Genomic DNA, 14538 nt, shown 5'->3' on the forward strand with positions numbered 1-14538 from the left:
ACATAGCATAGACACTTGCTCATGGCACTTGCATAACTGATCCACCACTTCGTAGTCAGGCATTTTCATCTTTTGGAAGAAAACCTCTGCTTCTTTAGCGCTTACAGGCTTCTTGGGTGGGAAGCGCTTCCGTGTGGCATTGTTTACTTCTTGAGTGTCTGAATATTTTCCAACAGAAGTATTCTCTGGAAGTTCCCCCGTGACTTCTCTGCCTTTGTATGTAACCAATGTTCATCGATAATTCCACGGTATCGTGGACGGGTCTGTCATTGGCTTCTGTGGTACGCGTCCGACAACCACTGGCTCATTCAGCCGAGGCAGTTTAATCGTTCCCCGGACCACATAGGCCCCTTTCGACATGTACATTGGTATTGCCTTTTTGACTTCGAATCTCTGTGGCTTCTCTGATCGACCTCGTGGAATATAGAGAACTTCATTCTTCGCGGGCACCATCGTCTCTGTCTTTGTCCCAGCCTTCTCTTCGAGCTCAACCTTGACAGTACTAGTCTTCTTTTCCCCTTTCTCTTGCTTCGGGGCTGCTTTAGGATTTTTCCCTGTATCTACAATGGCGATTATAGCTTTCAGGGCATGATCAAACTCCTTGTCCTCACTGATCATCCCAATCAACGGCCCATTATTGTGAGCGGGTAACGGATTGTTGGTCACATTTGGGACCTCCTCGTCCCTCAATACTATCTTTCCCTATTCTATTAAGTTCTTTACCACTCTTCTTAAAGTCCAACAATCATTGGTATCATGCCCTTCTGCTCCTGAATGATAAGCACACTGACACCGGCTTTGTAAGCAGGTGATGCCGGATTGTGCCTTGTCTGATGGACTGGTTGCAGGAAACCCATCTGGACTAGCTTTGGGAATAGGGTAGAATACGGTTCACCAATAAGTGTGAAAGTCCGTCTTCTGGGTGGTTCTTGAGGACGGAAGTTATTTTGAGGTAGTTGTGGATTATAATGGTTTTGGTAAGGAGGCTGATTTCTGGGAGGTGGAGCTTGGCTCCGATTGGCTTGTTGCGGTGGCTGGACATAAGGCTGAGTATTCATGACCATGTAGGGTTGATGAGCATAGGTCACATTTTGGTGGGGGTAGTAATGTTGTGGTTTTTTTCTGGAAAATGGGGCCTGGGATTACGATATTCTCTTGCTTCTGATGCCGCCATGGACGTCTCTTCCCTTTTCTTCCCTCTTTCTATTCCTCCGGACCCACCTTAGACGGCTTGGGAGGTTGCCCTTATGGCTGCCTGACTCAAAATTCTACCCGTTTTCAAACCATTCTCTACCATTTCCCCGATCTTAATCGCTTCCGCGAAAGGCTTTCCCATGGATGACATCATGTTTTGGAAGTAATCTGATTCTTGAGCCTGGAGGAAAGTAGTGACCATTTCTATTTCATCCATGGGAGGTTTTACCCTTGATGCTTGCTCGCGCATTTAATAGCATATTCTCTGAAGCTTTCCGAGGGTTTCTTCTTCAAGTTTGACAAAGAATTCCTGTCCGGCGCGATGTCAATATTATACTGAAACTGTCTTACAAAATCTCTGGCGAGATTGTCCCAAATATGCCATCGAGATATGTCTTGATCCATATACCATTCTGAGGCTATTCCTACCAAGCTTTCTCCGAAGTACGCCATCAACAATTCTTCTTTGCCGCCGGCTCCACGCAATTGGTTGCAATACTTTTTGAGGTGAGCAATGGGATCGCCATGCCCATAATATTTCTCAAACTTCGGTGTTTTGAACCCCACGGGCAGGTGCACGTGAGGGAACATGCACAGATCAGTGTAGGAAACACTCTTCTGCCTGCTTAAGCCTTGCATATTTTTCAAACTCTGCTCGAGGCTCCTCATTCTTTTTGCCATTTCATCATGTTCAAAAGCTTTGGGATTTTGGTCTTGCCCAGGCGTAAACTCATATTGAGGCTGTTGAGGGTGACTACTGGTGGTAAACCGAGTTGGTTCCAGTGAGAAGGATGGTGCTTGAAATGTGAATGAGGAAGAGTTAAAATTAGGCCTGTGTGTAGTGGGTTGTGCCACGATTGGACAGGGCGGTGTGGTGAATATGTTTGTAGCCATATCTGTCGTTGACATCCGGGGATAAGAATCGGAGGGTGATCCAGCGGAGTGGGCTGAAATGGCCAGGTACCCGAATGGGGTAGTTGGATAACTTATGGGGACGTTGGAAGTCCCACTTGTCCTAGAGAACAACTCGGGGAATCCAGGGATTACACTCGGCGGCTCTTTTCTCGTTGTTCCAGTCATCCAACATTTCCAACATGCGAAGCCACAAGATTCTGTTTTCTTCAGCAGTTGCTGACTCGGAAGTTGGGATGGCCGAGATTGAACTCTCCTCAGAGACAGGAATTGTCGACAAAGGAATTTCTGAAGACATCTCTACACTTCCCTTTGATCTCGTGAAGCAAGTGTGAACACTTCCTCTTGACTTAGTGACGGGCAACAGAACACTTCCTTTCGACCTCGTAAAGTATGAACGTGAGGCCAGACCTCCACCAAACCAAACCACATTTTCTAAAAACCTGGACTTAGCAGCAAGCGAACGGTTAGTTTGAAACAAATAACAGACAGGTAATCTCACGTTGGGGTGTGATTCACCTATACAGTTAAGTGAATTTCTACATGTTTGCATCGATGACATGCGTAATTCCGGCTTCTCTTTATGCTCCCCTTTATTTATTATTATTTTTTGTTATTTTCATTATTTGCAGTTAAAATGTGACTGGATCCGATGAGGATTGCTTACGTATCACGATCCATCGTGAATCAGATCATTACGTAGTTCAAAACAAACGAGTGTAAAAAAGAAACATTTTTTTATTACTGAAACAATCTATTACAAACTAACATTTTTGAAAAAGGGAAAATAACAGAATTGAAATAAATACAAACTCAAACAACTACTGATACACCCTGATACGAAAAGACAAACAGAAGATGCTAAGACGGAAAATACAGACTCGACCTATAAATACATTAAAGTTTCAAGAATTGGCGCCCGCGGGGCATCGTTCGGCCTTGCCGCGGTCTTAGGTGTGAGGTCCCTTTCAAGTTGTTCCAGCTCATACATGGTCTGCTTGACATAAATTATCACTGCCGAGAAAAAGGTAATGATGGTCATATCTTCGCATCGTAGACACCTCCTGATGATGGCATGGGCAATGGTCTTAATCTTATCCCTGGTTCGCCTCTTTTCTATGAGTAGGCGCTCTATTTGATCATTACGGGCCGTCAAAACCTGAGAATCCTGGAGATATTGATTTTGCCCCTGCTGAATTTCTACTTCCATCTGGGCCAGTAGATCATAGCAACGTCTATTTTCAGCTTCAAAGGTTCGGGCTTGCTCAGCTGCTCTGTCCTCAAGAGTGACCACCTTTCTCTTCAAATTGGCAATGGTTTGCTTGTGATCCCTTTTCAACTGCTACAGGTACCGGTTACGCTTTTCTGTTCCTTTTGCCCAGTGTGCTTCGAGTCCTGCTATGGTATTATCAAGATTTTCTGACTCACTCCGGCACTCATCAATTTCTATTTTTAAACCTTTTATCAATCGTTCATCCGACTGGCTCCTTTGTTGGTTATCAGCGGCTATCTTTATCTGCTGGATCTGGGCCCTAAGCGTCTCGTTTTCCTGGGTCAACCTGTTCTTTTCTCCCAGATCAGTAGCAACTTGCACGTTGTGCTCATATTTTAGACCTTCGACTTGTCGCTTTAATTTGCTGATTTCGACACGATAGCCTCTTTCTTTTGCTAACAAATCCCATTGCTTTTGTGATGACTCGGCAAAATTCAGGATGTGGGGTCTTTTAGTCGGCCTTTCGTGTTCAAGTTCTCTTCTGTACCACGCAAGGTAACCTGGCGCCATTTCACTTTTGGCCCGATCCTGTACACAAGTATCTGCTTTCAAACATTGACATTCATTCCAGATCTGGCGGACTTTTGTTTCAGGAAATTGTCCGTCAGGGCTAATCTCAATTGCTTGTGCACTAAGATCTTCCTCGTGTGGCACTATCTGGCATCTCCCGAGTTGTCTCAAAACTCGGTAGGGCGCGTAAGGCTGAATGCTCTTAAGTCCCATCAATAAAAAGTGGGTTCTAGCCGCCAACATATACATAACCTCATCAACAGACAACCATCCCAGTGTCCACTGTATTTGGCTGGCAGTGAGAGTCTGAAAGAATGACGTCCATGCCGTAACTCCTTTGGGCAGACTGACCTCCTTGGTTCTCGTGCGAAACTCTTCTATGCAAGTTTTCTTCGAGGAACCATGACTCAAAAGCTCGGAACGATGGCAGAGATGTTCAGTCATCCATATTTGTAGCAGTAAATTACACCCTTCGAAGAAATTCCCCCTGGCTTTGCAGGCTGTGAGAGCTCGAAAGATATCAGATACCACCATAGGCTCGAGAGTACTTTCATTCTAAGTGAGCAAAGTACTGACGACCCCGGATATTTTCATATCAATGTTTCCGTCTTTCCTCGGAAATACCAAAAGGCCCAAAAATGTTATCATGAAAGCCACTCGTCTGTGCTCATCCCACTTCTGACGGTTACCTTTGCTGCATAGCTTGTTAACCGGATTGTTGAATCCTCCTACATGACCATATCTGTCGTATATGAAGCGTGGATTACAGAAACCTGCGGCCAAATCTGGGTTATGGACTGTCCTGGGTATCTTCAATGAATCTAGAAACCGATGCACGGTGACAGCTCTTGGGGCAACCAAGTATTTTTGCCTTAATGGAACTTCAGCATTTTCGATGTACCCGGCTATTTCCTCCAGAGTCGGGGTGAGTTCAAAATCGGAGAAGTGGAAGACATTGTGTGCTGGGACCCAGTAGGTGACCAAAGCTCTTATGATATCTCCCCGAGGCTGGATTTCCAATAAACCCGTGAGACCTTTCAGATATTTCTTGACCTCATCTTGCCCTTCACCACCTAGATCATTCCACCATAGCCGCAACTTGACAGGGATTTTAGTCATTATCGAAAAGCGTTCATTTTGCATTGTGCTCATCCTGCACATTTATTTAGGTGATTTAAGCAAAAATGATTTGACTCGAAAAATGATTTGACTATTTTTTGGAAAAGAGAGATCCGATCTTCGAACACGGCCTTTCAGCACTTCGGGGATGAAGATTTTAAGGCTGTGCGGGTTAATCAACCCAAATTCTAAAGGATGATCGAAAGTGACCGTTTATGCAAAGTAAGCCTTCCGCCGTCCCTTTCGGGAATATTTTGGCTATTTTTGACAAAACAGTCACTTGATTTATTTATGACTCCTTTTTTTAGAGTAGTGACCCAACATGGGGAATATGGCCTCACAGAGCCTCGGGGACGAGGATCCTTAGGCCATTGGGCAATCTGGTCAAAAATAAAAAAAATAAAAAAATGACCAAAAATGGCTGTTTATGCAAAGTCAGCCTTCCGGTGTCCCTTTCGGGAACATTCCGCTATTCTTGACAAAACGGCATCACCCGACTCATTTATGACGAAATTAAAATTGTAACATTTTGGCTATTTCTAAAAAAAAAAGGAGGTTGGACCCGATGAGGGTTGCCTACGTATCTCATACCCTGTGAGAATCAAACCGGCGTAGTTCGGGCGATCGTGAATAGAATAAATAAATTAACCCCCCTTTTTTTGAATAAAATACTTACAAAGAAAAAGAGGAAATATTTTTGGATTTCGATTTTTTTTTTTGAAAAGAAACGATGACCAAAGAAATATTTTTCTTTGAATTTTAACTTCTTTTCACTCTTTTTTTTTTGAAATTTCGAAAAATCTTCTAAGGAAGTATTTGGACTATTAGTGTGAATTTATGAAAGAGATACTACAAAAGAAAAAATATTTTTTTGAATTTTGAATTTTCTTTATTTTTTTAATTTTAAACAATACCATTTTTTTGGATTTTGAGAGTGATTAAAGGGAAATATTTTTTTTGTATTATATATGTTTGTTTTTTTAATAAATCAAACTAAAAGACAAATTTTGTTTTCATTTTTTTTAAAAAAAAAATATCGGCGAGGTTTTGACACTACTTGGACATTTGTTTTATTTTTCTAAAAATAAGTAGTTATCTCCCTACACTTCTATTTTCTTTTTCCTCTTTTAATTTTTTTTTTCAATTTCAGAAACCGGTCAGCATGCAGATCTGAAACAAATAAATGCGCAAAACAAACGGGATGCAGCAGGATGGTCTTTTCATTTCGGGTTGCTTGTCCTAGACGGACCCAACCCCTGTGTTGAGTCCCCTATGTCAAATACAACATGATGCAAATAAGTGTTTCTACTAGGGATCCGGCATGAGGTTTTGTTATACTAGGTTCATCCTGGGTATATGTTCTAGACTGTGTACCCGAGCGGACAAACTTAAGTCGAGGAGGGGGCTACATACCGGGGACCCGCGAGATCGTCTGGCTTTGTAACTTGTCCGGCTTCTTTCTTATTTCAGGGTATGACACTAACAGAATAGGGAGTCTTGACCAGCAAGCTCCTCCCCGGAGGTAAGAAGAGAAGGGTTTCGGCAGTTTATATATAGTTCAGATAATATCAAAGCGGTAAAAGACCACATTTAGCACATTATGCCAAAACATGTAATAAAGATCAGATAATAAAGCCAAATATAACAATTATTCTAAGCTCGAATTCTTGAACCCTAAACCAGAGATTCTGGGTTGTATCCCCAGCAGAGTCGCCAGAGTTGTCACACCTCCTTTTTACATAATCACCCCGAGGGATAAATGTATAAGGGAGTTTTTTCATTTAAAGTGACATTATTCGGATCGGGATTATTTATTTAGAGTCACCACTTGGGAAAGATTTGGCTTTTGGTGTTCCAAGTCACCAGTTTATCTTGAATCCCGAACCGAGGAAAATTTTCGACTTTCCAAATGAAGTCTCTGAACCAGAAATTCTAAGTAAGGAATTCTGTTGACCCGAGGGAAGGTGTTAGGCACCCCCGAATCCCATGGTTCTAGCACGGTCGCTAAATTGTTATAATGGCCAAATATTCTGATTTTAATACATGTTATAACTTGTGTGCTTTTATTAGGTTTAAACCGCTTTATTATTATTATTATTTATTTATTATGGAATTGCAACGTCGTAAAAATGCATTTCGAACCACGTCACAATCAATGCGCCCGTGGTTGTTAATACATTCCAACTCCGTTGAGATTTGGATTTGGGTCACATAAATGCGCACCCGAATTTAAGAAGGTAATTTAATTAAATCGCGCCTAAAGAGTCTAACGCGTTATTATCTTTGGGGAAGGCAGTGAAGTTAACTAAACATTCCCTCCCAAGAAATCTAAATATTTATTATGACCAATTATTGAGGGCCCCGCGATTTGCATTTTTTGTTTGGCGAGGCTCGTCTCATTTTTATTCTTTAAGGATAAAACCTAACAGTGACTACATTTCTCTATTATGTTCGTCTCTAAAATGAAAGAAGAAAATATACGCTAATTAGATTACATGCTTGGCCAAGCACCGACCTCTTATTAATTATTAGATTACAAAAGATATTAACGGAAAATTGCACTCGAATTTGTAAGGCGGGGGATTATTATTTCATGCCTTATCCTATAATTGAACATTACCAAATGGAAACGAAATTACAAATAAAATGTGGAATTGACAAACGCCATTGTCGAAACAAACAAATTATTCTTTAACTAATTTAGGCTCCACATTATTAGACGAATTGAAACATTGGAACTAATTATTATTTTTTCTAACAAAAAAGAAACTAATTGAAAATGAACCAACCTTGACTATCAACACATTCGAGGGTTGTTAAACTTAATCGACACTTTGAAAATCTATTACATTTAAAGAAACTCTAACAAACCTTGTTCGAAATCAACTTATGCCTATTAAACTAAACTACGTGAGTTATTAATGGATTCCCTTAAACACGAATTGAATTACGACTCACGGTCTAGGAATAAGGTATCTAATGTTGTATGAACCTGAATCGTATTAAACTATACTACGCAGATGTATTAATGCCAATTCCAAATTACGCCAGCTCAAAACAAATAAAAAAAAACTAAATATAGATGAAATCGAAATTAGTCCACTACTCGACTGTTTAACTATTAATTGTAAGATAACGGATCTAAAACTAGTTAATTCTGTTGTTATAGCTTTCATTTAAACTAGTGACGTTATTAAAGTTATTGACTAAACAAAATTTAGCAAAACTAGATAGTTCATTGACAAGCCAAAACCAAATCAAATTATACAGTTTATCTTCCCAAACGGTATCGAACGAAAGTAAACTTAAATTAATTACACATCAACTAGTGTCTATTTTTGAAAACACAGATGCGGGGTAAACTACATAAGCACAAATATGAAAGCCAAAGCATGAATACTTCCATTTTCAATCTTTCAACTCAAAATTACATCACAGCTTGGTTCGAATGGGTACCTGAATTGGAAAGTGAGTAGAAGATGAAGATCAGTAGAAGCAGCAGTAGTATAGATACAACAGGTTCAGCAACACAGTGAAATCTCTGACTCAATCGAGATCAGTGACAAAAATTCCAAGCAGCAGAGGCGAGCCAAACCAAATTTCAGAATGGTTTCGAGAACCAAATAAAGTTGCAGAGATAACTCCAAACAAACCAATATGCTCAACAAAATGAATCCAGCACCCCACAAGCCAAACCCAAATGAAACAGAACAAATAGAATGACTCGCTACTAAGGTTCGAATGAGTCCAATGACTCCAAACTTCTAGTACTGGACAGAGTTTCTCCTTCGAAAACCAAAGAAACTATGTTCTGGTCTTTAAAAAAAAATATAGGAGCTAAACTTCCAATGGAGAATTGAAAACAAATTCAAAGAAGAAAAAGCAATCAAGCAGTATTTTTTTTATTTTTTTCTCTCCAGAAGCTCCCCTCCCCTTTTGGGTTCTGACCTCTCTTTTTCTGGTTTTTAACCTCTTGGTCTCTCAAAATGTTATGTCCAAACTCTCTCTCTGTTCTTTTCTCTAGTTCTTTTCTGGGTTTCCCCCTTTTATTAGAAGAAAAGAGCTCTCTTTTATAGGCAGGCTGCCCATGGCTTAAAATAAATCCTAAAGGCTGTCATTTCCACTTAGGATTGTCTAGGCATGGAGTTTCTCCTCTATTTTAATCTTCTGAAATTTAAAATGCAGTGGATATCCTATTGTACAACAGGTTTCACTACTATTCTCATATGCATTTTCAGCCTTTTATTATTAAACTCATCATACACCTGACTTCTCATCTGTAAAGATGTCAGCCAGGGTGTATTTGCACTATAGATTACTCTAATGGTTCAACCCATACTCAATTGGCAGTCCACTTTCTTAACTCTGAAATCTTCATTAAGAATTGCAGCTATAACCAATCCTTAGATGATTTTTTGATTCAACTAACAAACTACAAACAGTTATAATCAATTCTCAGTTGATTCAACAATGCCTCAGTAAACAAAATTAAACAGCATGAGTCAGATTACTACCATTCCCAACTGAAACTAATTGACGACATATATCGAATCGACTACGCGAATTACAACACATACAATCAATAACAAATGATCAAATCGAACAGTATTAACAGGTGATTCAAATTGTACTGTCAAAAACAAAGAATTGCACTGGAAACTAATTAATCGATCAAGCTCATTCCAATCGATTATATAGTTTAAACACATACACTCATCAATGAATAGACAAAAATTTCGACCAAATAAAAGGTCCGGGCGAGGTGGACAGAATAGTCGACACAAAAATGAAAACAACTCAAACTGACATTTAAACACATAAACAGACATCAACAGACAACAACATGGAACTAACAAGGAAAAGAAATTACCTTAAGAAATTGAAGGTTAGATGACCCTGTCTTGGACTCTGAATCGGACCACTTTTTGGGGTCGAACGTACTTTAATCGAAGTGTTCTTAACTGAGAACACTTCGATTAAGGTCTATTAGACCCCAACCCTTTCGTTTAATTGGACAAAACCCTCAGGTTCTGGATTTCTAGGGTTCTTGGGGTTGATTTGGGACTTAGAGTTTTCTGGTTAGATTCGAACCAAACCAAGCTTGGTTTGGTCACGAGGGAGGTCAGGGGAGTAACTGGTATAGATTTGGGGTGGTTTGGCATAGGTTGAGGTTTGGCTCGAATCTTCAAATGAAGATTCGAGACGATGGGGAAGATTTGAGACCAACGGTTTGCAGATCCGTGTCCAGGGGGTCGAGGTGTACTGGGGGTGTTAATTTGGTGGTCACCAGCATCGTTGTCGCCGGGTTTATGGTGAGGGAACGGAAGGGCGACGCTAGGGTTCATGAGGGTGTTTGGGAAAGAGACGATGATGAGGGAGGGAGGTCTAGCTTAGGGGGCGTGGGGGTAAGGGATTGGGGTTATATAATTAGGGGAAATTTGATCTGGGCCGTTAGATCATTCAAAATCAATGGCCTGGATTGATCAACTTAATGGAAACGACGTCGTATGGGTTAAGTGAGACCGGTGGGTCTCTGGGTGAGACGGGTCGGGTTAAAGCGTGGGTATGGAGACGTGATCTTGGCCGTTGATCAATCTGAGATCAACGGCCCAGATCAAGCATGATCAAAACGACGCCGTTTGGACGTTCTCTGAGGTTGGCTGGTCTGGACCGGGCAAAACAGTGCTTTGGGCCTGATTTTGGGTCCAATTCAAATGACCCAATTCCGATTTTGTCCAATTTTAAACTCATTTCTTTTCTTTTTCTATTTCTAATTAACATCTGAATTTACAAAAAATCCTAAAATAAAAATTATAAAAAATATAAAATTAAAATTATATCACCAAACATTAAATGATTTTTTAGTAATAATTAACACACAATATCATATATTAATTAAACAAAAATCAACCTTTAAACGATAAAATGACAAAATTACCAAAGATAATATTTTTGTAATTTTTCATTCATTCAAAACCAAATATGATTTAATTAATTCCTAATAGTAGAACAAGATCCTAAATTTACACGCGACATATATTTTGTATTTTTAATTGATAAAACTAAACAATCACAGACAAAAACTACAAATAATTACCAAAAAATGCCCCGCAAAATCTAAAAAATTGTACACAAAGACGCTTTGTTGTATTTTTCGATTTCTTTTGAAATAATTGTCGTATAAACAAAAATCACGTACTCACAGATATTATACACTAGAGCAATTCTCTGTCTCTACGAATGATAGAAAATATTTTTCAAACAATTTTGTAATAATCTTGTTCCTTTGATCACATCTAGGTAAATATTTATCTTCGTTTTTTTGCTGTTCTGTACGCAAATCCAATTATTTTAGTTGCTGTCATTTAAGTTCTTGCAACATATATAAGTGCTTTATTTTGAATATTGATGGTATCATGCATCAGTGCGACTACTATGTTTTTCTTGACGTTCACAGTTTCTCCATTGGTAACCAGTCTCAACAAACGATTGGCTAAACATCCGCTCGTCTTTGGTGATTTGTACCTCGAAACACACCTTAGAAAAGAAAATTGAAATTTTATTGAATGAATGAAAATAATAATTTGAGTAATAATATGATACTAGACGACTAGAGAAGAGAGAGACAGGAAAGCTAAATCGGACTGGCCGGTTGAAACGCTTACGAAAGTTTCCGACCGTTTGAGAGCCTCGCAAAACTTTCGAGAGTCCAAATTTGGTGTGAACCAATATTATGCTGGAATAAGAATATGTTATTCATTGATTAAATTATTAAAAATAGGCAATCAATCAGATTATCAGAGTCCAAATTATGAAAATAATTGCTAGACAGGAAAGAGACACTTCCTGCGCCAAAATAATAAAAAATTCCACCATTTACTCCAAATATCTTCATCAAAATCCCTCGTGTTTCACGAATATGTTACCATGGTTTATAACCATTAACCACAGGTAAAGAAACCTTTGTGTCTACTTTGTAGATCAGGGCCTGTCCACGCTCAAGTAATTGCTATTGTTTTATTCGCTTTTTTGGACTTAAGTCCGCACAAATTTATTTTTCGGGCTATGCCAATTTTAAAAGTACGTGTATCATGTGAACTTGTGTCATATCTTATAAAATTTTTAATTTTTCTTTCTCATTCCAATCTAGTATTCGCCTAAGATGACACGTGCACCACTCCTACTTGTGAGCCTAGAAAGTAAAAGGTGAATGGTATTTCGACGTGGGATTAGCCCGTCTTGCTTGACCCACCCTCCTCCAAAGCCTGATCCTATAAATGTAGCAAGAGTTTCTACACCCTTTACTCCAGTAACTCAATGGCAAGCTTACTATCTACCCAAAGCTCCCCTTTACTCACAAATGGTGCCAACAAAGAAAAAAGTCAGCAACAATATCCTGATATAATACTCTCTGAGCTTCCAAAAGAAAGAGGTTGGTTGACTGAACATGTTCACCAATACAAAGACTTTTGGTATTCCGCAGGAATACTACAAGGTCTAATATCTCTTCAGCAAAACTTTAAGCCAAAACCAAATGATGTCTTACTCGCCAGTTACCCAAAATCTGGTACCACATGGCTCAAGGCTCTTCTTTTTGCCATTACAAACCGAACAAAATATGATTATAAAACACACCCTTTGCTCTCTTCAAATCCACATGAGTTAGTACATCAGCTTGAGGCCTATGCATTTAAGCACCCAACAAATCCAACACCAAACTCTTCTCTTATGCATTCACATCTTGCCTTCAATTCTTTACCAGAGTCTATACTAGGTGGTGAAGACTCCAACTCCAAGTGCAAAATAGTGTACGTGTTTCGTGACCCAAAAGATGTGTTAGCTTCTTGCTGGCATTTTGTGCAGAAATTAAGACCCAAAGATCTGCCTATGCTTTCTCTACAAGAAGCTTTTGATCTATTTACTAAAGGGTGTTCCCCCTTTGGTCCATTTTGGGATCATGTAATAGGATATTATAAAGCAAGCTTAGAATTTCCAAAGAGTGTATTTTTCTTAAGGTATGAAGACTTGAAGAAAGATCCAATTTTTCATGCAAAGAAATTAGCAGAGTTCTTGGGTCAACCTTTTTCTTTGGAGGAAGAAAGTGAAGGCATAATAGAGAAAATAACAGAACTTTGCAGCTTTGAGAAGTTAAGTAGTTTGGAGGTGAATAAAGATGGTACACACACTGGATTTTTTATTCCTACAATTGCAAACAACATATTTTTCAGACAAGGAAAAGTAGGTGATTCCAAGAACCATCTTTCAGAGGAAATGATTAAGGTTATGGATGAAATCACAAAGCAAAAGTTGGGTTTTGATTTGATGAACACATCTTTTTCTCCCCAACAAAATGGTAAAGGGATTGAGTCGGACCAGAATCATAGCAACTAGCATGTATTTTCTTCATGGGGAAAATTTCCAATAAATTGAAGTTCCTTTTACTCCTCTTTACCTTTTTGTTTATCCCCCCCACTAGGGTAGCTTGTAGTTCATGATTGCTGCTTGGTTCTTGAATCCAATAAATGTGGCTTATTGTCAATTTGTGAATTGTGATAGGTGGCATCCTTTCTCTCTTTCCTGGTGAATCATTTTGGTCTAAGGAAAGGATTGAGGTTCTCGAATGTGAAAAAGGGGCTGTTTTTTAGCTCAAAATTTAATACCCCTTCAATTTCAATTTTTAATCTTAAATATGTTGTAACAATTATGTGGTTATAAATTTTGCAATTATGATCTTAAATAGTATTACAATATTTTATGGGACTTTTGTTAAAAGTAAAATTAGAATTCAAGGAGGAGTATGTTTACTTTTGTATTGTAAAACGGTTTCCATTCCCTTACTTTGCAAAAATACTTTTACTTTCTTATTGTTGACAGGCGAAATGAATTTGCACTGCCGACGATAATAGTGGTCTCTGAATGATTGCTCCTTGTGTCTCGTGAATATTTTGGATTGTAGCTGAACCAATTTCTGTCACAACAAATATCAAGTTGTTATAAATGTATTATATTATGGATATTCATTTAGTACTCTGTTGTAAACAAGCTTTCTGAAGAAAAATATTTATATGAGATTCCGTCGTAAATATATTTATCTATTTAGTACTCTATTGGAAATAAGCCTCCTGAAGAAGCTTATCACTTCGGTACCCGGTTATGGATAAACATTACCCTCGATAGAAGATTATTCATATCGGGTATAATAAATTTATCCTTTCGATACTCCGTTATGGATAAACATTACCCCGGTAGAAGATTATCTATACCGAGTATAATAAGCTTATCCTTTCGATATTCAATTATGGATAGAAATTACCCTGGTAGAAGATTATCCATACCAGGTATAATGAGCTTATTCTTTCAGTACTCCGTTATGGATAAACATTACCCCAGTAGAAGATTATCTATACCTGGTACAATGAGCTTATCCTTTCGTTATGGATAAACATTACTGTCAGTAGAAGATTATCCATATCTGGTATAATAGCAGCTTATACAACAACTTCCTTTCTTCTATAAATAGAATGAATTCA

At 38.8% G+C, this 14538-nt stretch overlaps 1 protein-coding gene across 1 annotated transcript; it reads left to right on the forward strand.

The window, feature by feature from the left end:
* The first annotated feature begins 12278 nt into the window (after positions 1-12278).
* Positions 12279-13747, forward strand: LOC107769234 (flavonol 3-sulfotransferase-like). Its single transcript, XM_016588437.2, has one exon. The coding sequence runs from the start codon at positions 12326-12328 to the stop codon at positions 13397-13399; it is 1074 nt and encodes a 357-aa protein (XP_016443923.1). The 5' UTR covers positions 12279-12325; the 3' UTR covers positions 13400-13747.
* Positions 13748-14538: the final 791 nt, after the last annotated feature.

This window comes from Nicotiana tabacum, chromosome 6, assembly GCF_000715075.1.
Source record: "Nicotiana tabacum cultivar K326 chromosome 6, ASM71507v2, whole genome shotgun sequence".
NCBI classification, from domain to species: domain Eukaryota; kingdom Viridiplantae; phylum Streptophyta; class Magnoliopsida; order Solanales; family Solanaceae; genus Nicotiana; species Nicotiana tabacum.